Raw genomic sequence first — 27,300 nt, forward strand, 5'->3', positions numbered from 1 at the left:
GACAAGGATGTCCACTCTCACCTCTTCTATTCAAAATTGTATGGGAGGTTCTAGACAGGGCATTTAGGCAAGAAAAACAAATAAAAGGCAACCAGATTGGAAAGGAGGAAGGAAAACTATCTCCATTAGGATGACACTGCCCTTTGCATAAAAAACCCCTAAGGAATCTATAAAAAATAGTATAAGAGCAAACTCAGTTTCAGCAAAGTTGCAGGATACAAGATCAATATACAAAAATCATTTCACTTTATACAATCTGAACATGTAATTTAAAAAACAATTCAGTTTACAATGCTTCAAGAAGAATAAAGTACTTAGGAACAAATTTAACCAAAGAATTTTATGACTTGTTTACTGAAAACTACAAAATATTGTTTGAAAGAAATTAAGGAAGATACAAATAAATGGAAAGACATCCTGTGTTCATGGATTGGGAGACATAATATTGTTAAGATGACAAAATTCTTCAAAATGACCTACAGATTCAGTGCAATCCCTATCAAAATTCCAACAGCCTTTTTTACAGAAATGGTTAAGCTGATAAAATTCATATAGAATTGTAAAAAGAATAGCAAAAACAAGAACCAAGTTGGAAGACTTGCACTTCCCAATTTCAAGACTTACAACAAAGCTATAGTAACCAAGACAGTGTGTTAGTGGCACAAGGACAGACAGAGAGACCAGTGGAATGGAACTGAGAGTCCAGAAATAAACCCAGACATTTGTGGTCAGTTGATTTTCAAAAAGGGTGGCAAGACAACTCGGTAAAGAAAACAGCAGTCTTTTCAACAGATGGTGTTAGAACAACTGGATATCTACATGCAAAAGAATGAATTTAGACCCTTACTTCACAACAGATACAAAAAAATAACTCAAAATGGATCAAAGACCTAAACATAAGAGCTAACACTATAAAACTCTTAGAAGGAAAAAGAGGTGAAAATCTGTGTGATCTTGGATTAGGCCATAGTATTTTAAATATGACACCAAAAGCACAAGCAATCAAAGAAAGGATAAACTGAACTTAATCAAAATTAAAAAATTTTCATGCATCAAAGGACACTATCAAGAAAGTGAAAAGACAACCCAAGCCCTGGATGAAAATATCTGCAAATCATATATCTGATAAGGGCCTAATATTCAGAATAAATAAAAAACTCTTACAAGTCAACCAAAAAAAGACAAATGACCCCCAAAAAATGAGTAAAAGATTTGAATACAGATTTCTTCAAAGAAGACACACAAGTGGCCAATAAGCCATGAAAAGATGCTCAACATCATTAGTCATTAAGGAAATGCAAATCAAAACCACAATGAGCCACCACTTCACATATCCACTAGGATAGTCATAAAAAAAACAATAACAAGTGTTGGCGGAGATGTTGCCAGTGGGAATGTAAAATGGTGCAGCCATTGTGAAAGCAGTTTGGTAGTTTCCTAAAGAGATAAATATAGAATTACCATATGATTCAACAATTCCACTTCTAGCTATAACCCTGAGAGAATTAAAAACATATGTTCACTCAGAAACCTGTAAACAAATGTAGACAGCAGCATTACTCATATTGACCAAAAAGAAAAAACAATCAAAATGTCCATCAGATGATAATGTTTTTTAAAAATGTAGTATATCCATACATGGAATCATTCAGCCCCATAAAGGAATGAAGTACTACTGAATGCTATGACATAAAGGAAACATGCTAAATGAAAAAAGCCAGACACAAAAAGCCACATATAGTATGATTCTGTTTATTTAAAGTATCCAGAATATGCAAATCCATAGATGCCTGAAGACGCCAGAAGGACTAATTGTTAATAGCTATGAACTTTCTTTTGTGAATGATGAAAATGTTCTGGAATTAATTAGTGGTGATGGTTGCATAACACAGTGAATATACTAAAAACCACTTAAGTGCACATTTTGAAATGATGAATTTTATGTTACGTGAAGTACATCTCAATTGTTTCTTAAAAATTTTATTTATTTATTTATTTGAGAGCGTGAGAGAGAGTGAGCACACATGCGCAAGCAGGAGAAGGAGCAGAGGGAGAGGAATAAGCAGACTCCACACTGAGCGCAGAGCCTGCTGGGGGCTTGATCCCATGACTCTGAGATCACAACCCAAACCAAAGTCAAGAGTCGGATGCTCAACTGACTGAGCCATCCAGGTGCCCCAAAGTGTATCTCAATTTTTTTAAATGCTATAAATAAAACAAAACCAAATATCCTTAAAATGGTTAAGAAAGGAGATTATGTTCTGTATACTCTAGCACATTAGAAAACTTTAATATTTTTAAAGGAACCCAAATACTAATCTAATCCTTCAAACAAAGATCCTTAATAAAAAACAAAGCCAGACAAACAAAAAACCCTGATCATTAGAATTCAGCCAAAGGCACCAATATGGTAATTGTGGGTCATCTACCTTTCTATTCCTGTCCTTAGAGTTAAAAGCTCTAGGAAACTTCTGAACCCTAACAGAATAATGGTTTGTGTGAGGAATAACATGCACATTGACTCCCCCAGTGGAAATGGCAGTTGATTCATTAATATCATCTATTACATACCCCAAGCACAAAGTATACCTTTCCAGAGCAATAAAAAGGCCTATATTTGACTTTAAAATCCATACCAAGAGGAATTTGTCCTACAATTTTTATTAAACTTGTTTCTCTAAAAGTAGCTTTTAAGCATACTTTAAGCATAGCGTATTTGTTTTTTTTTTTTAATTGCTTTGATTTCCTAGCAAAATGTAAAAATTTAGAGGCTTATCTCTGAAACCTTTAGAAAGTAAAAATATTAGCTCATCAGTTCAATGCCTAGAAATGAATTACTGTTATTGGCAGTGCTTTATTTAGTCCTATGCTCACCTTCAGCACAGTCAGAAGATGGCTTCTACTAACAATGAGAAATATACAATTTTATATCTTTCCAGAAACAATAAACTGGAAACTAGAGAATTCAAAGCATTTCCTCTTTCCTTTGATCTCTACAACCTGCATATGCCATTAATCAACCTCATTGTCAATAACAATCAGCACATCTGGATTAAAGCAGGGTGCAAAATGGGAAGTAAAATAGTAACCCATTACATTTTTTTAATTGTATACTGGATAGGAATATCCAGAGGCATATCAAATGGGTAGCAGTGGTAGCAGCCTACCCTGTGTGCAGGCAACAAGGGTGTGCACAGTCAGAGAATTTTATTTTATTTTGTTCTGTTTTTCAGTTTATTTGCTCAGTTTATGTTTGGCATAGAACTATGAACAGATGGTTACCTAATAACCTGAATCTTTGCTTAAGGCAGTGAACTAGTTATTCCTTTTTTTTTTTTAATTCAGAGAATTTTCAGACTATAATAACACCACCTAAAAATTTGTTTGTTTTTTATTATCACCATGAACCGGCAATGCTAAACAATGTCAGTGACAAAATACTTCTCTCCACCAGGGTACCCTACTACTCCCATGATCTCCGCCCACCCTTGGTATGCTACTGCTTCTATCAAAACATTATAAATTCTATGTGTGTATGTGTATACATATATAAATTCTCTAAGGAAATATATATATAGTAGTCTAAAACTCAGCTAGCTTCCATGTTAGTCACTGCACAGATGCTTCTATTGACTTAAAGTAAATGAGACAATATGTCAATAATTCTTCAGTAGAGCATGACTTTTTAAAATGAATTGTCAAAAAGATGAATCATTTAGACAATCAATTTGGCAGCTGCTGTGTACAAGGTAAATCTAAATATCATGAGTATACCTCATTTGGCCTTCTGTTATTTCTATAATTATCCAGTTAAAAAGAAATTACTAGTAATTTAGACTTTGGTAGAGTAATTCTTGATGAAAACATTAATTAGCAAAGCATTAGTCCAGAACCTTTCCTCGACCAACTCATTTAGGAAGTAAAATATTTCTAGGGCATTCTAAATATATAAGATCTTTAACTATAATAAAAAGCTTAATATATATGGTTTAGAATCTGATTCTCCAATTGTTTTACATATATTTAAAGTATAAATTTTTCTAGGAAAATGAGATACAGCATTTGAGTCATTATTTGGAAAAAAAATTACATGTGAGACATACAAAAATACCCTAATAAACATTAAACACAGTGATAACAACACTTACCTAAACCTTCAGATTCAAAGAGGTAAGTCTCATCAACCCCAATGTGCCTGCACCAGTGAAGGAAGTTTGCAGTATTGTCTCTAGCAAAGAATGAACCTGAGGCAGCATCTTTCTTACAGGGCACTTTTCTCATTGGAAAATTCTGGAAAAGATGAAAGAATAATTTCAAAAACTCATATCAAGGATATTTTCATTAGATATCCATTTTAATATCACTAAATAAATGTTCGGTGTATTGAATATGACTAAAAAGTTCACAACATTAGGAGGAAAAGGTATCTTCAAAAATTATTTTATTTTACTTTAAGTATATTCCAGAAAATGACTCCTAGGAAATCAATCTATTCAAAATTAGCAGTAGGATCAAGCGTCTCTAACCTCTTTCTTCTTAAAATGACACTGGAGTCTTAATTAAAATAAAAAATGACAGTCTAATAATTCCAAAGCATATCTCTAAATGTCTCTCCATACACAGTTCAATACAAACACAAAATTATTGCTATGTTAAAGGTTAATGGACACACTCATTTTTGCTTACTTCCTTATTTGCATTCATAAATATGGTTCTGAGTTTCTTGAGGAGACTGTCAAATAAGGAAGTAGTAGCAATTCTTAATTCAAGTTCTTTGAAAATTAACAGTCTAAGTTTTATAGAATCCTAATTTTTTAACTATCTAGACTAAGAATAGTTAAATAATCCTGCTAAGGCAGAGGGGTTTTAGTTCTCTTTTAAATTTTTACTTGAAAAAGCAATTTATGCATAAGATTTTTTAAAATGCAATTGGCACAATAGGGTGTAAGTCTGTCTCCTACCTCTACCACTCAGTTCCTCTCTCTTCCTAGAGATAACCACTATTACCAGTTCCTTATATACCCTTCCTCTTGTTGTATTTTCCAGAATTAAAATGGCCTTGTGAGTTTTTCTAATTGTCAAGTGAAATTTTCTCACTAAGGGTACACATATCTGTACCTACAGAATGCTACACAAACATGCTAGTCCACAATCTGATCTGTGTATGTGTGCAGACTTAACAACAGGCTGTAGGCATCTTTTGAGGTGAAAAATAACAGATTATTAAAAAAGAGTCATTTCTAATGAATGGATAATGCATTCCACTCAGTTTAGGTGCCATAATTAATTTTTAACAACTTCTTTATTGATGAGCATTTAAATCGTTCTTAACTTTTTCTGCACAATCAAGTTCTTTGAAAATTAATTTGTGAATTTGTAGTTATTTTCTTAAAATAAATCCCTGGGGGGAATTATGTATCAAAAGATGTGCTTTACTTTCAATGTAATATATATCACCCGCTGACTCCCAGAAAGATAGCAATTTATATTTCTACCAACACTATGTGAGTATCCAGATGCCACACTAAGAGACCCCAGATCTCATAGGTGACCCATGTTTGATGAAGAGAGGAAACCTTATCTAGTTCAAATCATGATTTCAGGGTCAACGGAGGAAAACTGCCTAAAAAAATTATTATTCATTCAATCAAATTATAGAATTTACCACCAAGACAAAATATGGGGAATATAAAGATGGTGATGATGATGGTAGTAATAATAGCAGTAAAAATAATATAGGGGTGCCAGGAACCATCACAAGCTCTTTTCTCATTTAACTCTCACAACAAGTAAGAGTATTGTTCTCAAGGAGAGATAACTACTTACTGGATATTTACTTAAACTAGGCACAAACCTAAATACCATCTATACATTACTTCATTTAATTTCATTAAGTCCTTGCAAATAAATCTGACAACATAAATGTTAATTCTCCCATTTTGCAAGATTAGATAAATTATCTAAGGTCTTATACATAGTTAGGTGGAAGTTTGCAACCTTTCAGATATGATAAGGAATGTACATAAACAAATTAATATGTACCAAGGTATAAAATCACCTACTGTCAGAGTGCCTGAGTGGCTCAGTCGGTTAAGTGTCCAATTCTTGGTTTCGGCTCAGGTCATGATCTCACGGTCATGAGATGGAGCCCCACGTCGGGCTCTGCACTCAGTGTTGAGTCAGCTTCAGATTCTCTCTCTCCTTCTGCCCCTCCCCCTGCTCACTCTCTCAAATAAATAAATAAATGAATAAAATCACCTACTGTCAAACATGTTCTTACCCTGGGTTCTTTAGAGTCACAAGCTTTTACCATGTTTTGAAGAACATCAATCAGTTGGCATAATAGTACTCCATTATCAAGTTCTTCCAATAATCTTTCTGCCTTAACTTCAGTACCTAAAAACATATTTCAAAGTTAAGATTCTACTAGAAACGGTAAATTCAAACAATATGGTTAAAATTTAATTAAATGTAATTAGATTATAGCTGAAACATGAGAAAAATATTAGATCAGACTCCAAGTATGCACTCTTAGAAGCTATAGTTAGATAATGCAAAATTAAGACAACCAAAACAAAAATATCTGTGATGTAGAAGAAAAAATAAAATGACACTTTATTTCATTTCCTAAAAACCAGAATGTTTTATATTTCACTATTAACTGTTAAAGTTTTGATTCACTGCACATTACTACTGCTTGCACAAGAAGAAGATTCTCCATAAATAAGATGGACTTTGTTATGATTTTAAAATTAAATAGCTAACAAACACCCAGGGAATACCGACTTTTTGCCTCTAAAATCCTTTCTTTAGAATCATTATTACATAATAAGCTTTTTAAAAATTATCCAAATCATCAAACTGATATGAGAACATTAGAGTGTGCAGTGTTTTTAATTATCTTGGAAAGGCCATAGATGAAATTCTGTATTTAAAAGAGAGCATTTTTCTGGGGAGAAAGTTCAGAGCACTCCTAGTCTCTGAGTAAAGAAAATATGAAGCTAGATATTTTCCAAGCTGACACTTCCTCCTAGGTTTCACATGCCTCTGCCCCTCAATGCCTCAGAAGTAGCAATCATTTTAACTACAATATATATTCCCCTCAGATTCTCATGCCTTATATGAGATGGGGGTGGTGCATTGGTAATAGAGACCCCAAATCAGACCTATACACTTAAAAAGAAAGGTTTTAACATTAACAATGAAAATGTTGATTATTCAAAGATTACTACAGACCTCTTCTGTTAAGCCTCAAACTGCCTTACCATCCAAGCCCTAAGGTTCGGGGCGAATTGGAATACCTCCCCAACTAGAATGTAAGCTTGTGAGAACAAGGATATCAAATATTCCATTCACTAGAGTATCCCCAGCCTCTGGAATGATCGATCACTCCTTGACAAAGAGTAAGATTCTCAATAAATATTTAGTAAGTAAAAAACTACAATTTTGAGTATCTTTTCAAGCCTTACCTAATAAACCAGATAGCCAGATTGACAGATCTTCTTGCATGGGCAACAGGGTGGCTTCATGCCTCACAGCTACCCACTCATCATACTGACAAACATCGGCCAAGCCTGGCCCATGTCTGGGGGTCAGAGGACTCCATGGACGTAGAGGCAGGTCTTCTCCAAACCACACCTAGAGAAAACACCAACCAAGTGGATGCAACCTTTCTAAAAGTTAGTTCAGCCCACACTTACACTCAAATGATGAATGACAGACTATATAATATACACATGTGTAAAACCATAGGAGTTCACAGAAAGTTCATAAACTAGAAGCAAACTATTAATCTAGAAACTCGACACATTTTCAATATTCAATACTGTGGTAAATCAATGAATGGATTCTACTACTATCAAACTACAAGATAAAAGTCAACAAATAATATTTTTCCTTCACTGGTTAGCTAACTAGTTTAAGTTTAATAAGTTACTTGAACCACAGCTTCAGCCTCTCAGCTATAAAATCAGCCAGTGTAACCTGCCTTACAAGATACATCTTTGTAGCATCTAGCATTGGGCCTAGCAACATTTGTTGTATAATGGATAAATGAATGAATAAATGCATAAATGGTATTTTATAACTTCTGATCACAATAACAGTGTCATCTTAAAAAAAAATTCTAAATAATCTGGTATGTCACCTGACTCTTTCATGGCCCACAATCTAAGAATGGTTTTTACATTTTAAAATGGTTGTTATACAAGTACCTACAGAATAGCCTCAATTTTGCCTACTGACTCACAAAGCCAAGAATATTTACTACCTGGCCAATCCCTGGTTAAGAATAAAAACTGACATAAACATACTATCAAACCAATACTTGCAAAATTTTGAAATACAATTAGATATGTTTTAATATAAGATTATTTAGAGAGAAGACTTTCATTTCTCAATTCAGCAAGGGGTATTCAAGCTCAAGGGAAATGATGAGGGATTCTCACTGGAGGGAAGCTTGAAATAGAGGGTCAGAGCTGGAGTGAGATGAGAGAGTGTCCACACATGGGGACAGTATCAAACCCTGAGTAGGACGAGGAAGGTGCCCCCAGGGGAATATGGGGGAACATCCCAGTGCAGGGTGTCAGAGCCCAAGTGAGCTGAGAAAGCCATCAACTCAGGGAGGGAATGGCAGCAACAATGCAAGATTGTTATATTCACACGGATTTATCAAATGGAAGCCAGGTTTCTCACTGCCAAAGAAGAGAGGTGCAACTCTTCTATGGAGTGAGAGAAAACTAGAATGAATCCTATGGTGACTGGAATATCTTTTACCAGAAAGCAAAGAAGGGCTCAAAGAATGATAGGGACAAACCAAAAGGACATAGAAGTCAGCATGAAGGGACTTCTACTGGCTAAATCAAGAGCAACTTGAGGATCAAACAATAATATAAATGGATTATAACACACTGAATAAAATAGAAAACTATTAGTTCATATAGATATAAATATATGAATAAACTGGGACTTTGATGAGGAATGAGATTTTAATATAGTTTCAAAGTACTTCCCCACAAAATACTTATTACAAAGAGAAGAAAGAGTAAGTTTACAGTAGAGAAACCCGACAGACAGCAACTTAATCAAGTGACAGAGGTAAACACCATCAATAATGGGACAAATCAAAATCATATTCCACCTGAAAGGATGCAATGAGAAAACACAGTATCCCTCTGTGATATTCCTGCCAAAGATGCATAAACTGAATCTAATCATGAGAATACAACAGGCAAATCCAAACTGAGGGACATCCTACAAAATAACTGGTCTATAAAATTCAAAAATGTTAAGGTCATTAAAGAAAGCAAAGATACTGTTCTAGACAGATTAAGGGACATGACAACTAAATGTGGCATGTAATTCTGAACTGGACATTATGGGAACAACTGAAAATACTTGAATGTGCTCTGAGTATTAGGTGGCAGTACTGTACCCATGTTAATATCCTGGTTCTAATTATTTCATTGCAGTTGTGCAGGACGATGTCCTTATTTGTGAGAAATACATACTAAAGTATTCAGAGGTAATGAGGCATTAGACTGGCAACTTATTCTCAAATGGTTCAGCAAACAAATATCTCTTTTCTACACTTAACAGCTACTTTGCAGGTTTGTGATTACTTTAAAGGTTTTTTAATTTTTTTTAAAAAAAGAGGTATGAGTATAGGTAATACCAAGTGAATCTATTCCCTTCTTGATTTTTAAATGTAGATCATTTTCCCTCTAAAATATATTCAACTTATTGAGGTGTATTTAAGGCAAGTCTTACTACATGAAATCAAAATCCAAAACACCATTGTTAATCCAGACAAACTCTGGAGAAAAAAAAAAAAAGAAAAGAAAGAAAGAGCTGCTTCCAAGTTCCTATGATGAGAAATAAACAGATTAAAAAAATCCCAAAGGCAAAGAAAGAACATGAATACATACCACAAGAGGCAAGCAGGAGTAGTGAAACTCAATAAAAATACCCAAAGATTAAAAAATAAATAACTTATTTGAGGACCATTATTTCAGGAACTAAGGATAGAGATTAGGGAATGAACTCCTAAATATATAAAGATCTTATAAAGTTTTAGGAAAAAGACAAGATGTCTTTTTTACTTATTTCTCTGAATTCTCAATATTATTTCAAAGGGAGTATAGCAAAGACTTACTATCTAAATCTTCCTTTCATAAGCATGTCTTATTCCTGTTTGTAACCCCAGAACTCGGTATAAGACATAGCACATGGTATTCAGTTAAGTATTTGTTGAATAATTGAGGACATTAGCAAATGACCTTTGCACCATCAAAATCAAGATGCATCTTGCAGTCAAAGGTATTTTATAGCCAATAGAATATTATTTGTCTTTTAACCATTTGGCTGAGTTGAAAAAAGGCACAGCAGTAGCAGATGTTTGTCAAGGAAAGATGTGATATAGTTAGAAGGGTGGTTTTGGAAAAAAATCATGCGTGAAAATGGAGAAGCTAACATTAACAGAAGCCATTCCAATTTCTTGTCACGTTAGGGAAAAGAGTACTTGGATTCTCCTACTCTTGCCAACAAAACCTGGGCTATAATAACCTGGGCTAGTCAATAGCATATTAATGTTGTTAAAAGTTAGATATTAATAGCAAAAACTGCATATATAAAAGTTGTTCTCAAACATGTGAAAGCTGTCATTTGCAAAGATTCTTAATCCACAAGCAGTCTATAGATGAACTTGAGTACGTACATAAACTTAACTTACAATTAGGCAAAATTTTATGCCTATATACAAATGGGCTTTTTCTTAGTTCATAGCTTTTTGTCAGATTCCCAAAGGGGACTATGTATGACCCAAAAGAGATCAGGAACTATTGTTCATTGATTTTTAGACTGTATGTTTATTTACTAATCAGAATGAAAGATACAAAAAAAAAAAAAAGAGGGGCAAGGAAGATCTCAATGTATTAAATTAATAAGAAATCAACTGATATTGGATGTCTATTGGATGTCTCCTCTCTACAAGGCACTTATGAAAAACTACATAATTGTCTAATATAATCAGCAGAGAAAGAGGTAAAAATCCTACAAAGTTTCACACTCATCAGGGAGAGAAGCAAAAACGTCCATGACCAGATGTCAAGAGTACTCTTGGAGAAGAATTAAAAAAGGTGGATCTGTAGACTCTAGATCAGAGAAGGTTTCATGGAACTATAAAACAAAACTATGAAGAAAGTCACCAAGTTAAAATATTAATGGCATTAGGGCAGAATGAGAAAAACACGGTCAATGCAGCAATTTAAAAGGCACCCTATAAAGAATCAAGAAAATATAATTAACATGAAACTGATGACATTTCTGAGACTTAGATAAAAAGAGGACAAATAGAAATAATCAGATAAAAAATGGTTTTGAGTAATAAAGGAGTTTTGAGCATACTCATTGTGGATTTGAGAGGACCCAAAGAGCAAGAACAAGACCTTCTGGGAGACTGCCATGGGCTCCCAAGTCCCAAAAGGAAAAGAGCATAATAGAACTCTTTATTAATAGAGTACAGGATATAGCTGCATAGCACACATAGGAGGGAGTATAAGCAGGATCATATTCAGAATTGTTGTTAACATTTGATAAATAAATTATCTTTAGTCTTCACTCACTGTCATCTTGATAAGCCTTCTTTCAAAAGAAACAAAGAAAGGAAGGAAGGAAGGAAGACTTTCATGACACAGGTATAATCTCCAGTTTCATAATGTGGAGAGTTTTGTTATATCAATGATACAACCAAACTTCTGAAGTGTCTACTATGCAACATACATTCTAGTAGGGACTTTGCTCATGTTCTCTCACTGATTCCATTGATTTCCTCAACAATGACCTCACCTTGGAGGTGAGGAAGCAGAGGTAAAATAAATTGCCAGAATCTCACAATCGGAGTGGCAGAACTAGAACCAGAACTGATTGATTCTAAAGGTCTCACTTGGCAAGGCAAATTATATTATCAACTGCTTGTATCTTTATAGGTAGAATATCAATGTGATTTTTATCTTTAAGATTCAAGCATACTCTAGTTATATCAAAAGAAAACTTTTGAAAGAATATAAGAATAATATAGCAAATACCAATTCTGGAAATCATTCAAATGTAAAATTATTCTGGTTTGTCTATCTCCATCTTGCCTCCCCTCACCAAAAAACAAACAACAACAACAAAAAAAAACACTTTAAATTTTAAGTTTTAATGCCTGGTCATTTATAGGCATTACTGGGCACAGGCATAATTATCTAAAATAAATAATTTATAATTGTTTTCATTGAGAGCTCTTTTAATTACAAATACATACTAAATTGTAAGGAGAGGAAAACTATAAAATGTTCCAATTCTCTTCCCAGGGTAGTAAAAGTAAGATGGACTCACCAATTCTAAGGAATTTTTGACTCATAAATAATTTGTATAAATGAAAGCTTAAAATTAAAATCTTTTCAGGACTAGAAAGTTAAAATATAGTAATTCCGGTTATTAAAATTTGATGCTTAAAAGAACTAGTACAGTAAAAACATTTTGGGATAATTTTAGTATTCTACTAATTATTATAATTTTATATAATCTCACATAATTATTATCTCATAATTTAGATACATATTTTTCCAAGAAAAATACTTACTTGAATTGCAGGTTGCATGGTCATCTATATTGAAATGAAATTGCTTTTCTGAAAATAGAACAAAACATTAATATGCAAATAATGGTAGTGTTCCTACTCCCTAAGCCCCCAAATTACAAGGAATCTGCTTTAGTCTCCTATTTGACTGAAAACCTAAAACTTTTTCTTCTATTTGGAATAGTGTGACTGTAGGAGAATTCAATAATCACTCCTAGCTTCTCACTTATGAAAGTACTCCTCATTTGAAAGAGGAAAACCTGAAACACATTTAATATGTAGTTTCTGGCACAAATATCAAGGTAATTCTTGAAGCATCTGGCTAGAAAAATAAAACTGACAATAAAACTTAGCACATATAAAAGTCTCCCCAAATTTTCCCCTGTAAACATACTATAAACTATAATGCAAACACCAACAGCACAACAACTGAAGTCAATCATCTCTCATCTGATTTTTACAAAGAGATCATATAAGTTCATCTGGACTAAGCTAAGCTTAGCCATTAGCTTCTTCTGCCAGACAACAAGGTAATAAAGACAGACATCAACTTTATAAAACAATACTCAGTGCCCTCCATAATAATTTTTCATAAGCTATTTTCTCCATAAGGTACTACAGACAAAAAAAATGAAACAGCAATTTTAACTCCAAAGTACTATTTTTGAAATCTATAGAAAAAAATACAATTTTAATTAATTAGATTAATACAATCATTTAATGTATTTTTAGATGGGAAAAAAGGTGAAGAGTTTAAAACCACTCAGAATAATAGAGACTATATAAAACCTAGGATTTTTGATTGCTTATAGCAGCATAATACACTAGTCTATTTTTTATTATAAACCACCATTAAAACATTATAAGAAAAAAATAAAAATGGTCTATAAATGCTGTCAATTTCCAAGGAAAAGTTACTTTCTCCTCTAAGTTATACCAACATACCTCAGGCACAGTACCAACTACACACACCACTTTCCTTTCAGGAACATTTCCTCTGGTACCAAAGTTGAACTTGAGCTAAATCTAACTGAAAAGTCTAATATTACATCACGTTTTCTTTGCGGGAAGGCAAAGGACAGCAGAATGTCCTTTTTGATGTCATTTTTCCTTCTCTCTACCATAGCAAAAGGCCAAAGTACAATTGAGCATTACTAATGAGCTTGTTATGCTTCCCACGAGCTAATTCAGTGGGGAATACATTTTCCTTTAGCATAAATAATCCTTTGTCCTCAACAAAGATCCACAGTAAGAAGCTTCCGAGACCATTTTTTAAAAATGCAGCAAAGAAGCTGCTCCCATTAAAATAAGGAGTCCCACATAATCAGACAAGAGCTTTAACAGTTGGAACTGCCAACCCAAAACAAAAGAAGGCCTAAATTATAAGGCATGTGCAAAATAAGAACAGTGACACATTCACAAAGAAGCTATCATAAGAATGTTTAATAGTTGCACTTTTTATGGAAAATGCAACAAAATTGGTTTTATGAAAGAAATGAAGAATTTGTGCACAACCTTCAGTCACTTGAACTTTAGCAGAAGAGTCTTTTATATACATATTTTTCAAAGCATTCTTCTTGTGTAATGCAAAGAACTACTTTTAAGATGACAAAAATATAACCATCTGAATTACCTTTAAAAAGAAATTTTCTAATGAAATCATACTCAGATAAGCTATAATGTATCTTCATATATGAAAAACTATCACATATGCAAATATATGCTTTTATTGGGAAATTTCTATAAACTGATGAGATTGTATCAGTGAATCAATTAATTAATGAGTACTCATCGTGTCCCATAGAGCCAGTTATTGATATTTTCTAGTCATTTACTATTCTTTTTCTAAACCATTTTTGTGTTCTCGGGCATTTAATTCCAAGAGTAGCATCTATTCTATAGTTACCCCAAGTCTGCATCACAACCACAATTCTTGCCTCTCACTCATTTTGTTACTACCTATTTCCCTAAAAGTCTCAGTTTCTATTTTTCTCACATAAACCAATTATGCTGAATCAGCAACACTTCATTTTTGGAGGTGCATCTTAATCAGCAAATCATTGCCTTTACTTTGTTTTGCTTTTGTCTCTCTTTTGGGAGGAGCATATTTCAATTCTTTGCCAACTTGAGGAAGTCTTTTCCCTTAGATTTGGGCAAAAAGACCTATCATGTGACTAAACTATACTGTAACCCTGCTGGGAATCATTCACAAGACCAGGAGTTTATACGGAGATCTTAAAGGAAGAGTACTAAGCTTTTAAAATCTGAGGAAAACAGAAACACAGAAGGCACTCACTCATCCACCTGAAACTGAACAGGATTTGGACCTAACCCACTCATCCTAGAAAAGATTCAGTCATGAGATCTTCAAGATCATTTATGGTTAGCCTCTTCATACCAATTTGACTTCAGATCATAATGCAGGAAAATGCCAACCTGTTGAACGGATCCTTTTTCCCATAGCTGTAGGTTTTGAAACTGAGTACATTTTTATCCCCCACCCACATTAAAAGATATTATGGGAGAGCATAAGGTGGCATAGAGCATTCCTAGTACAAATCAGGGGGGAGTTTGGAAAAGAATGGCAAAAAGGCCAAGAAACACGGTAAGTTTTTTCAGATAAATAATGACATTAACTGCCACCATACCACATTTAGCACTCAGACACCAGATTATTGCCAAAATACATAAACTGCAGGGATACGATACATGCCAAAATTGGGATAGTGAACAATGCTTATTGCTGAGGAGAGGGAGGAAGATGAGACTGGGAAGGAATGCACAGAAGGCTTTCAACTGTACTGATAAGATTTTATTTCAAGATAAATGGTGAGAACACAGGTGTTATTATACTAGTCTGTACGCCTTTCTGTATGTCAAAAACCATTTCATCATTTTTTAATGCTTCATTTATTAAAACAACTGAAGAAGATATCCTCTCTGATTTGTTCGGGGTGGGGGCGGTACTTTCTTAACTTTAAAATTTTCGGTTAAATATTTCCTAATTGCCTAATAGGGAAAATGGAAATGCTATAGCTATACCGAAGATATTTCATTTTTTAAATGTGTACTAAAATGTGTACTTTAAAAGGTACCAGCTATGGTAGTAGAAAGTAGCAGACACATCTGGTTTGAATTCCAGGTCTAGCATATTAGCTATATGACCTTGGGGTGCTTAACTTTTCTGATTCTCAGTGTTCTCATCTGTAAAATGAGATACCACCACCTCCTTCATGTGGTATTATAAAGATTATATGAGATGATACCCATGAAGTACCTGACATATAACTACCACTTAAATGAGTTGGTATGATTAATACTATGATGAGACATAATTATAGTTCATTTAATATAACTTATCAAATTAAAAAGTGATAAAGCTAATAATACCCAGAAATCATTAAACATAATATGGGAAGCTTCTTTTACTAACAGACAAATAAATATAGTTATAAGTGAAAGCAAAAGCTTTCAAATAGCCATGTCATCATGGGAAGGATACTCAGATAGGAATTTGTGACTCACAGTTCTCTTTGCTAGAATACAAGTCTTCAGGAACTTATCTAACATTGGCCCTTTGCTCCATTCAGCCTGTCTCCTTGTTGTCCTCCTTCAGTTTTGTTCATTTCTGTGGCTACATCATTGTTCAGGCTGTATGCTTTTCCATGGGGTGTACACTCATTCATTGATTCAACAAGCATTTACTCTTCCTCTTTAATGAACTAGCACCACAGCCAAGAGACACAGTAGTGAACGTAAAGGACGTGTGACTGCCCTTATGGAACTAATACACCAGTCGGGAAAATTTTAAAAAGCAGCCACACAAATGAATACACAGTGTTAAATCATGATAATTTTACTTTGAAGGAAAGAACAGGGAAGGAAACAGCAGGGGCCTATTTTAGACTTAGACTGAATGATTAGAAATGGTTTTACTAAAGGGAAAACATGAATTTAAAGAATGGTAGGAATTAGGGAATGAGAGGAAGAGTTCTAAGTACAGAGAATAATTTCTGCGAAGACTCTGAGGAATGTGGCACATTCCTAGAACTGAAAGAAGCAGGTATGGCTGCAGCTTGGACAATGTGTGGCTTAGGAGGGGACTGAAAAATTAGGCAGCAGCCCCATCACACTAGGCCTGCTGAGGAAATTACGTTTTATTCTAGGTGCAGTGAGAAGCCATGGGAGAACTTTAACCAAGGGAGAGACAATGTAATTCTGAGTTTCAAAAGAGCTCTTTGAGGGGGAGAGAGGAACACGACAGTGAAATAGTGATGGGTTTAACAGAGAAAGGGGGAAGGAAACAGAAAGGGGAGTGGATAGAGATGTGGGTAAAAAAACCAGGGGAAACAATGAAAGAAGGAGACACAGAGAGGGTAGAAACAGTGAGACCATATAGGAAATGGGAGCACACAGGAAAAGAGGTGGAAAGGAGCCTGGCAGAGGAAGAGTTAGGAAATCTGCAGGACTGCAGTAGCTCGGTGACAAACGATGGTGACTGAGCTAGAACACAGACAATGTCTCCACTCGAGAGAAGGGGATGGAGTTTATATCCACTGCAGTCAGAACCAAGACCTGATAATGGTTAGAGAGGAGCGGTGAAAGGGAGGGATGTAAGGGCAGAGTAAAATGTCAAGTATGACTCCCAGGTTTCTGGCTTAAGCAGTTGAGTAAATACATAGTGGGAGCCTTTACTGAGCTGAGGATGATACAAGTATGAACAAATCAAGGCAGGGAACACAGTACTGATAGGTCAAAAGTGCTGTGTTTTGGTCATGTTTAATTTGGGAAACCTTTAAAGACATCCAAGTGGAAGTGTCTGTCTGGCAGTAGGTAATAACAATCTAGAGCTGAGAAGAAAGTTCAAGAGGAGGTAGAAATTGTCAGCAAATACTTGGAAGGTAAAGCCATTGAGAAGAATGAGATCATCTGAGAAAGAAATGGAGAGAGCAGTGATAAGGGCCTAAGAACAAGTCCTGAGAAAATCTAAAATTTAGACATGAGAGAAGGAGTTAGCACAGGAGATAGAGAAAGAATAGTTGAAAAGATTCTTCATTATCTCAACTAACCCAGGCTTATAATTTGTTTGATGTACCTCCTCCCAGTAGCCCTTCCTGACTGGCCTGAATTACTTCTGATTCTATCTTTAGCTCTTAAATTCACATAGTGATTTCCCCAATCACTTGCCTTTACACTGTTTCATACCATTTTCTGTTATTTCTGTACATTGCTTTGCCAACTATATTTTAAGTTCCTGGACTGCTGCTGGAAGCAGTATTAAAAGAAGTATTCAAACCTAAAGTTTAGGAAACACTTTTGGTAGGAGAAATACCAAAATCTCTAGGGAAAACTGGGTTGTCTACCTTCTTCACAGTGTTTCTGCTGTGGAATAAAATGTGACAGGAGCTTGGAAGCAGCTATATAGTAGACAAGTATCTACTGCGAGACATTTTTTTGGTATTCTTTATTATTTTTATTTATTATGTGACATGAATTGATAAATGATTTTGCCTCTCACCCAGCATGTCCAAGGTGGAATATGTACAGTGGTTACTGTACTGTGTGGTACCTTTACCAGCAGGTCAAGTGAGATGCCTGATAACCAAAGGAATCACAAAGAAAAAAAATAACTAAGAATGGTGTATAGGTGGAGGGTCCAAGTGAAAAGGACAGAATAGCTTTGCCAAGGGGCATGGATTCTGGACACAATGTGCTACTCAGGAATTTGTGTGCCTCAGTGGACAAGTACGTTTTTATCACATCTTAAATAAACTCTATTTGTGGTAGACAGAATAATGGTTCCCCAAAATATTTACATCCTAATCCCCAGGACCTGTGAATATGCTACCTTTGTGGGCAAAATGGGCATTTCAGACTGAGTAAATTAAAGACTCAATGGGATGAGAGATTATCTTGGTAGGTCAAATGAATTCACAAGAGTCTCTATAAGAGGGATGCAGAGGCCAAAATCCCTGATGAACATAGATGCAAAAATCCTCAACAAAATATCAGCAAACTGAATTCAACAATACATTAAAGGGATCATATACCATGATCAAGTGGGATTTACTTCAGAAATGCAAGGATGGTTCAACACCCACAAATCAATCAACATGGTATACCATGTTAACAAAATAAAAATCATATGATCATCTCAATAGATATAGAAATAGCATTTAACAAAATTCAACATCAATTTATGAGACAAATTCTCAACAGAGTGGGTATAGAGGGAACAGAACTCGACATAATAAAGGCCATATATGACAAGCCCACAGCTAACATCATATGGTCAAAAGCTGAATATCTTTCCTCTAAGATCAAGAACAAGACATGGATGCCTACTCTCACTTTTATGCAACATAGTATTTGGCAGTCATAGCCAAAACAATTAGACAAGAAAAAGAAAAGTATCCAAATTGGAAAGGAAGAAGTAAAACTGACACTATTTGCATATTACATGATATTATATATAAAACACCCTAAAGACCACCAAAAAACTCTTAGAACTAATAAATGAATTCAGTAAAGTTGCAGGATTTAAAAATCAATACATAGAAATCTGTTGTTTCTAGACACTAAAAACAAATTATCAGAAAGAGAAATTAAGAAAATAATCCCATTTAGAGTTGCATCAAAAAGAATAAAACACCTGGGAATAAATTTAATCAAGGAGGTAAAAGACCTATACTAACTGAAAATTATAAGACATTGATGAAAGAAGTTGAAGAAGATGCAAATATATGAAAAGATATTCCAAGTTCTTAAACTGGAAGAATCAATATTGTTAAAAGTATCCATATTACTCAAAGCCATCTACAGATTCAAAGCCATCCCTCTCAAGAGTCCAATGGCATTTTTCACAGAAACAGAACAGAACAATCCTAAAATTTATATGTAACCATAAAACCCCAAATAACCAAAGCAATCTTAAGGAAGAAGAACAAATCTAGAGGCATCACTCTCCCTGTTTTCAAACTATATTATAAAACTGTAATAATCAAAACAGTATGGGGTAGCTACACTTGTGGTGAACATAGCATAACGTATAGACTTGTGGAAACACTATGTTGTACACCTGAAACTAATGTAACATTGTGTATTACATATACTTCCATAAAAACAAAACAAAACAAAACAGGGGTGCCTGGGTGGCTCAGTCTGTTAAGTGCCTGCCTTCGGCTCAGGTCATGATCCTGGGATCCTGGGATGGAGCCCCATGTCAGGCTCCCTGCTCAGAAGGGAGTCTGCTTCTCCCTCTCCCTCTGCCCCACCCCCTCACTCATGCTCTCTCACTCTCTCTCTCCCTCTCTCTCTCTCAAAAAATAAATAAATAAAATCTTTAAAAACACACAGTATGGTACTGGCATGAAAACAGATACATAAATCAATGGAGCAAATTAGAGAACCCAGAAATAAACCCACACATTTATGGTGAATTTATAACAAAGGAGCCTAAAATATATTAGAGTGAATGGACAGTCCCTTCAATAAACGGTGTTGGGAAAACTGGACAACCACATGCAAAAGAATGAAACTGGACCACTATCTTATACCCTACACAAAAATTAACTCAAATGGATTAAAGACTTGAATTTGACTGTAAGACCTGAAACCATAAAACTCCTAGAAGAAAACATAAGTGGTAAGCTCCTTAACATCAGTCTTGGAGATGACTTTTGGATCTGACTCCCAAGGCAAAGGCAACAAAAGCCAAAATAAATAAGTGAGACTATACAAACTAAAAAGCTGATGCACAGCAAAGTAAACCATCAACAAAATGAAAAGGCAACCTACAGAATGGGAGAAAATATTTGCATATCATATACCTGATAAGGTGTTAATATCCAACTCAACTCAATAGCAAAACAAACAATCTGATTAAAAAATGAACAGAGGACCTGAATAGATATTTGTCAAAAGAAGACATACGGATGGCCAACAGACACATGAAAAGACCCTCAAAATCACTAATCATCAAGGCAATGCAAATCAAAACCACAATGAGATATCACCTTACACCGGTCAGAATGACTATTATCAAAAAGACAAGAAATAGGGGCGCCTGGGTGGCTCAGTTGTTAAGCATCTGCCTTCGGCTCAGGTCATGATACCAGGGTCCTGGGATCAAGACCCGCATCGGGCTCCCTGCTGGGAAGGAAGCCTGCTTCCCCCTCTCCCACTCCCCCTGCTTGTATTCCCTCTCTTGCTATGTCTCTGTCAAATAAATAAATAAAATCTTTAAAAGATAAAAAGACAAGAAATAGCAAGTATTGGTGAGGATGTAGAGAAAAGAGAAACCTCATGCACTATTGATGGGAATGTAAATTGGTGCAGCTACCATGAAAAAACAGTATGGAGGTTCCTCAAAAAATGAAAAACAGAACTACCATACGATCCAGCAATTCTACTTCTGGGTATTTATTCAAAAAAAAAATAAAAACACTAATTTGAAAAGCTATATGCATCCCCATGTTCACTACAGCATTGTTTACAATAACCAAGATACAGAAACAGCCTAAGTGTCCACTGATGGATGAATGGGTAAAGATGAATACAATAGAATATTACTCAGCCATAAAAAAGAATGAAATCTTGCCATTTGTGACAACAAAGACAGACCTTAAGGGCATTATGCTAAGTGAAGTAAGTCAGACAGGGAAAGACAAATACTGTATGATCTCAATTATGTGGAATCTAAACAAACCAACCAACCCAGCTGATAGATTAAAGAGAAGAGATTGGCAGCTGCCAGAGGTGGGAACTAGGGGGTGGGCAAAATGGGTGAAGGGGTTCAAAGGGTACAAACCTACAGTTTATGAGTCATGGGGATGTCGTGTATAGTATGGTGACTATAGTTAATAATACTGTATTGCACATTTGAAAGCTGCTAAGAGAATAGATCTTCAAGGTCCTCATCACAAGAAAAAAATTATAACTCTGTATGGGGATGGATGCTAGCTAGATTTATTATGGTGATCATTTTACAATATATACAAATATCAAATCATGTACGTTGTACATCTGAAACTAATATAATGTGATATGTTAATTGTATCTCAATAAAAACAAATACATTTTTTAAAAAGAGGGATGCAGAAAAGTCAGAGAATGATGTGAGAAGCAGAGAAACAGATCTGAGTTGTGTCACTGCCAGCCTTGAAGGTGGAGGAAGGAGCCCAAAGGAACACAGGTCCTTCAAAGCTGGAAAAGGGAAAGAAATGGACTTCCTTTGGAGCCTCCAGAAAGAAGGAAGCCCTGATAATATCTTTTTTTTTTTTAGCTCATTTTAGATTTGTGACCTCCCAAACCATAAGATAATAAATCTGTGTTGTTTTCAACCACTAAGTTTGTGGCAATTTGTTACAGCAGTAATAAGAAAGTAATACACAGGAAGCTGTGCCCAGAGGGTCAAGACATTTGGCCCCGAGAAAGTGATATGCATCCAGAACATGACTGGAAGATAGAGTGAGTCCAATATAGTGAAGCAACAAGAAAAATGGCACCAGTTTATATAGTATGCTAAAACATAAATAAACCCAAACAAAAAATGCAAAATTTATAGGTAAAACCCATTGTGCTATGTGTTCTCCATCATCAAATGGCCCTGCCTTTGTATAACTGAGATCATTTATTCATTTAAATATTTACAAAGGCTTCCTGTGTTTACTATTTCAGGGAATAGCACCAACATTCACCAAGTTAAATAGGTCATCCTTGATTCCTTCCTCTCCCATGCCTCTACCGCCTCCTTGCATCCCTCTGTCAAAACAGTGACATCTTGTTGCTTCTACCTCTAAATTTTCTCTTCAATATCTATGGCCACCCCTCTAGTTCAAACCACCATCACCCCTCACTCTAGGTTTACTGAAACAGCTTCCAACCAGTCACCTTTTCTCCAGCTTTGCAAGCCTCCAGCCTGCTCTTCATGTGCTGCAGCCAGATGAGCCTTCACAAACCCTCACCTGAGGACACCTTTCTCCTTCCCTACTTAAAACCCTTAATGACCCTCCAATTCCTTCAGGATAAAGACCCAACTCCTCAACAAAGCTAACAAAGCCTGATAGATCCCCTCTAGCCTCTTTTGATCCTCACACTCCAGCCATACTGAACTTCTTTTAGACCCTTCGAGCATGCTCTCTCATCTCTGGGACTTTGCACCTGATGATCTATCTACATGCAACAATCTTCCGCCTCCTTTCTTCCAGACTCATTCCTACCTATCTTCAGATTCAATTCCTCTAAAAAACACTTCCCAAACTCCCTCCCTAATTTAGGTTACATAGCAATATATGCTTTTATTTTATTCTACACTTTCTAAAATAAGAACCTTCTGGAGGTAACATTCTCCATTTCTTCTACTGGGTAGAAATTAGTGCTAAAATTAGTACCAGAATTACTCCTAAATACAATAAATGTTGCATTTATCACTAAAGGGAATATGACACAATAATGAAGTAAATCTGTGGTATACTCATTTAAGGAAAAAGCAGCTTCCAAAGCAGATAAAGATTTTCAAGAGAAAGAAATAAGATTCTTACAGCTTCATAAAAACATCACGTTATTTGCAAAATTATAAAGACTATTCATTTGTTGGGAGTCTTTGCTTTTCTATTTGAAATTTTCCTCCTGCAATGTTTTGTAGAGATTCAACCTGAATAACTTAATTTCATGTTCAATAGAACAATTCGTTTATCATAAAATTTTTAAAGAACTTAAAATCAGTTTACCTTTATATATGATAAACTAAAAGACTCTATGGAAAACATACCCATACACAAACACTAATATAAAGAAATGTAAAAACAACGTAAAGCATCTATTAACAGGAAACTGCTCAAATAAGTTGTCATACATTCAGTGGATTCATTCAGCGACTTGAAAAAATAAGAGCTATATCTACCGATATGAAAAGATGTTATGTGACCAAAATCAATCTGCAGAACAGTATGTATAATTATGTTACTGGGATCACAATGTTTTCTAAATTGGGGGAGGGAGGGTACAAAAAAAATTTCTGAACGCAAACAAGTTTTTCAACAGCCAATTTTATTTTTAGAATCCAAAATAGTAACAAGTCATCTATCAAAAGAAAAGTCATTATGTTTGAAACTATATAGAGTGAGCTCTTCAAACATAGTTAATTGTACACTGTTACAGAAAAGTATATGTTGTGTGATAATATGCAGAAATCTCTGTCAGCACTTCAGCAATATCTATCATATGACTGATGGTCATAGTACTATAAATTCCTAAGATGCTTTCAACATCAAAGACGAAATTAACGTTTAGTGCATATGCTACATTTTATTACATCCTAGTTCTTTGGAAATTCGTAATTTATTGATAAAATAAATGGCAACTTTCTGTTAAAACAACCTACTATGCAACAATGTAATAACACGAGAAAATGTTTTGTGTTTTTAGAAGGAGAAACACTAAAGAAATACAAATGCAATGACTGCCTTATCTTGCCTCCTGAGGCATTTCTTTATGGCCTTTAAATTTCAATTAAAAATTGTGAAACTGGAAGTGAGATAAACTTACTGACAGACTCAAGTTTCCTATTTTCTCAAATTCTATGTATATCACATGGTTCATTAGGTATGTAAAGGTGTATCTGATATCAAAGTATAGAAAGCAATAGGTAATAAGAAGAAAGTAAAACACATGAACACAGACATGTTACTGAAAGTAAACTATAACAATACATATTAACCTTAATCCCTTACTTTCCTCCTCAACAGTTGGCTTGAGAAAAATTATTGAAATAACTGAACTTTCTTAACTCCAAACTTGAGATTTACAGGGGGAAAAAATAATAGAAGAGTGCTGCATAGTAAAAATATAGTGAATACACCAAAGCTAAATGGGAAAATACAAATTAGGAAACATTACTTCTGAACTGGTCAATTCTCCAAACACCATTAGACTCATTTAGTTTTTAGTAATAGCATGTATGTTGCTGACATTCTTCTCTTATCACACACTTTGATCTACCATCACAAATTATTTCTTACTATTTTTTTATTAATGAAGTATTCAAAAATAAAACTATATCCATGGCAGAAATGAATCTGGGCCATACAAACAACTCTGCGCGGAGAAGTTACGTAATGCCAGGAATATAAATGAAGGGCAGTGTGACACACAAAAAAAGGGGGTGGACTGAATTCCGAGTAGACTTAGTAGGTTATTTGCTTTTTCTGAGCTTCAGTTTCCACACCAACTACATTACAGGATTACTAAGAGGTTTAACATTAATGTAACTAAAGCACCTAAAACACGTACCTGCAATGTCTAGGTAATAATGTGTTTGATAAATAGCAACAGTTACTATTTTTAGTGCTTACAGGTATTAAATTGATCAATAAATTAAGAACTCATCACTGCCTCTGGCACTACCTTTACCTCCTGTGCCTCTCAGGCCGTTGAGTGTAGCTTGAAACTTTTAATCTAAATTAAACAGCATAGAAATAATAACAGCTATATGTCAGGCACTGTACTAAACTATTTACATGGATTATTTCATTTAATCCTCACGGCAATCCTCCCATTGATAAGGTAGGAACTATTATTAACCTTCTTTTACAGATTAGGAAATTTAGGCTTACAAAGATTAAATAACTTGCCTAAGGTCATACCCATGGTAAAGCCTGATTTCAGAGCCTGCATATTTAGCAATTTTGCCATGCTAAAAAGAAATATTACTTTTAATTCAATAACGTCAAAATAGCAGACACCTACTATCCAAAGCTGTTAATGAATTTTTGAAACACATAAATCAGACAACTTGTATCAGAATCTATGCTAGAAGATTCTCACCAGTTTCCACTTTTTCATTCAAATCCAACCCAATCTCCTCCCAAAGAAAACCTGAGGTGACTAGAATTCCAATTCCTAATAATTTAAGTGCCAAGAAAGGTGATCTTATAGCAGTTCACCAACTGCTTATCTTTCTGATAAAGTAGTTATTAGCGCTCTTCACACGAGCAAAACAAAACCCAAAGTGACTTGGACTGGGCCTGCAAAAAAAACATCTCTTAAGAACTGGATCAGCAACTCCGCCATGCATACCACAAAGCACTCTTAAATCCATAAAATTCAATTTGAAAAGATTAGTTAGGAACCAGGAGTGACTGCGTGAGGAAGGACACCTTCCAAAAGTTTCCCCAGATTTCCAAGGCAATCTACAAGCCTTCCCTTTCTTTTTCAATACACCCCCAAGGCAGCCCTCCAAACTAAGGGGAGCAGCTGGGAAAGCAGAGCCCTGCCTGGACTGGAGAGAACAAACAAGGAAGAGTCTGTAAACTTCGCCAGAGGGCAAAATGACCGTCTGTGTTGTTCTCTTTCCAAGGTCAGTGACTTCATTAATTCTTCCAAAGGATGGTGTTGAGTAATCAAGTGACCCTCTATGTGCTCGGCGCTTGGGGATAAGGGTGCCCCTGGAGACCTTCAACTAGCTTCAGGCTCTGATCTTCCTCTCGTTTGTAAAGCAGACCAGTAACGGCTCGACACCTCTTCCCCAAGCTACTAGGTCGCACCTGCCGTCCCCCGCCCCTGCACACCTGTTGCCCCTCGCACCGCACCAAGGTGGGCTGGAGAGGGCAGGCAAAACTTCACCTTGCCAGCCCCAGGGACCAATCAGAGGACGCGGCTCACGCGGCGAGCCAATCGCAGAGCGTCTTGGATCCCGCAGCTCGGAGACCCAACCAAACCAGCGCTTCGACTCGGCGGAGCTCCGGGGGTCCTCGAGCCCGCAGACTGAGGCGCGGCAGCCCCAAGAAGGCGAGGAAAGGCTCGCAAGGAAAATAGAAGGCAAACAGGGAAGTACTCACCCGCCCTGGCGCGGGATGGTCACTTCTCCCTTCAGGGTGACATCTCGGTTCAATCTGTGCGAAGCTGGCACGCCCCTGACCAACTGCCGCCGCCTCCGCCTGGGTCTCAGAGCTCGCCGCGGTTCGCCGCCTGTTTCGAAAGGACCAATCAGCAGGCGGAGGGAGGGCGTGGCTGGAGGCCCCGCCCCAGGCCGCCGGGAGCACGCGACCCGCGCGCGCGTCTCAGTCAGCCGGGTGCGCCCCGCCTTCCACCGCTTGGAGTCTCCCAAGTCTGGTGCCCAAGCCCGCTTTTAACGGAAAAGCGAAGTGGCTTGGTCACGGAGCAGGTCCCCCCCAACTGGCCCCTCGGCAACCTCAACAGCCCCGATATTTGTCCCGATAGGCAGAAGAGGTGAATCAACGTCGCCTGTGAGCATCCTGGAGAGTTGCAGGGTGGAGTTCAAGGCTGTTGCCCTGAGTCTTACCCAGATCTGTTAAGAGCCCCTCCCAACCGTAAACCACTGGAGATCTGGCTGTACTGCGGGCGCCACGGTTTCCGGAGACAAACTGTCACCCAGTAGGAATGGGAGTCCTACGGAGAAACCTTCCCGACAAAGGTCCCTCTTCCTGTGAGGGTTGGTGTTGAAAGATGGAGAGTATCCTGTAGCTGCGGGCCACAACTGGAAGCAAACAGAGGATGTTGGCTGTTACTTCAGGAAACACACGAGAAGGGGTTGGGGGGGTGGTAAAAAATTAACCTCATCACAATGAGGGACGCTTACTAGCTCGGAGGGTTGAAATAGAGCAGAGACTGGACTTCAAGGTAGCAATAAATAGGTCTCTTATAACTGTAACTGCAAT

The 27,300-nt window shown here is 36.1% G+C and overlaps 1 protein-coding gene across 3 annotated transcripts in view; it reads right to left on the reverse strand.

The window, feature by feature from the left end:
• Positions 1 to 26,650, reverse strand: part of GAS2L3 (growth arrest specific 2 like 3) — a 38,732-nt gene extending 12,082 nt beyond the window's left edge. The window contains exons 1-5 of one of the 3 annotated variants that reach the window (XM_027591722.2): positions 26,461 to 26,569; positions 12,626 to 12,673; positions 7,470 to 7,638; positions 6,281 to 6,396; positions 4,149 to 4,290 (exon numbers count right to left, since the gene is read on the reverse strand). In XM_027591722.2, the coding sequence (XP_027447523.2) occupies positions 4,149 to 4,290; positions 6,281 to 6,396; positions 7,470 to 7,638; positions 12,626 to 12,649 (451 nt within the window). In that variant the 5' untranslated portion in view covers positions 12,650 to 12,673; positions 26,461 to 26,569. Of the gene's footprint in view, positions 1 to 4,148; positions 4,291 to 6,280; positions 6,397 to 7,469; positions 7,639 to 12,625; positions 12,674 to 26,460 lie in introns of all 3 variants that reach the window. The other 2 variants (XM_027591724.2, XM_027591723.2) reach the window with 2 other exon arrangements.
• Positions 26,651 to 27,300: the final 650 nt, after the last annotated feature.

The sequence above is a fragment of the Zalophus californianus genome, chromosome 9 (genome assembly GCF_009762305.2).
Source record: "Zalophus californianus isolate mZalCal1 chromosome 9, mZalCal1.pri.v2, whole genome shotgun sequence".
In the NCBI taxonomy this organism is placed as follows: Eukaryota; Metazoa; Chordata; class Mammalia; order Carnivora; family Otariidae; genus Zalophus; species Zalophus californianus.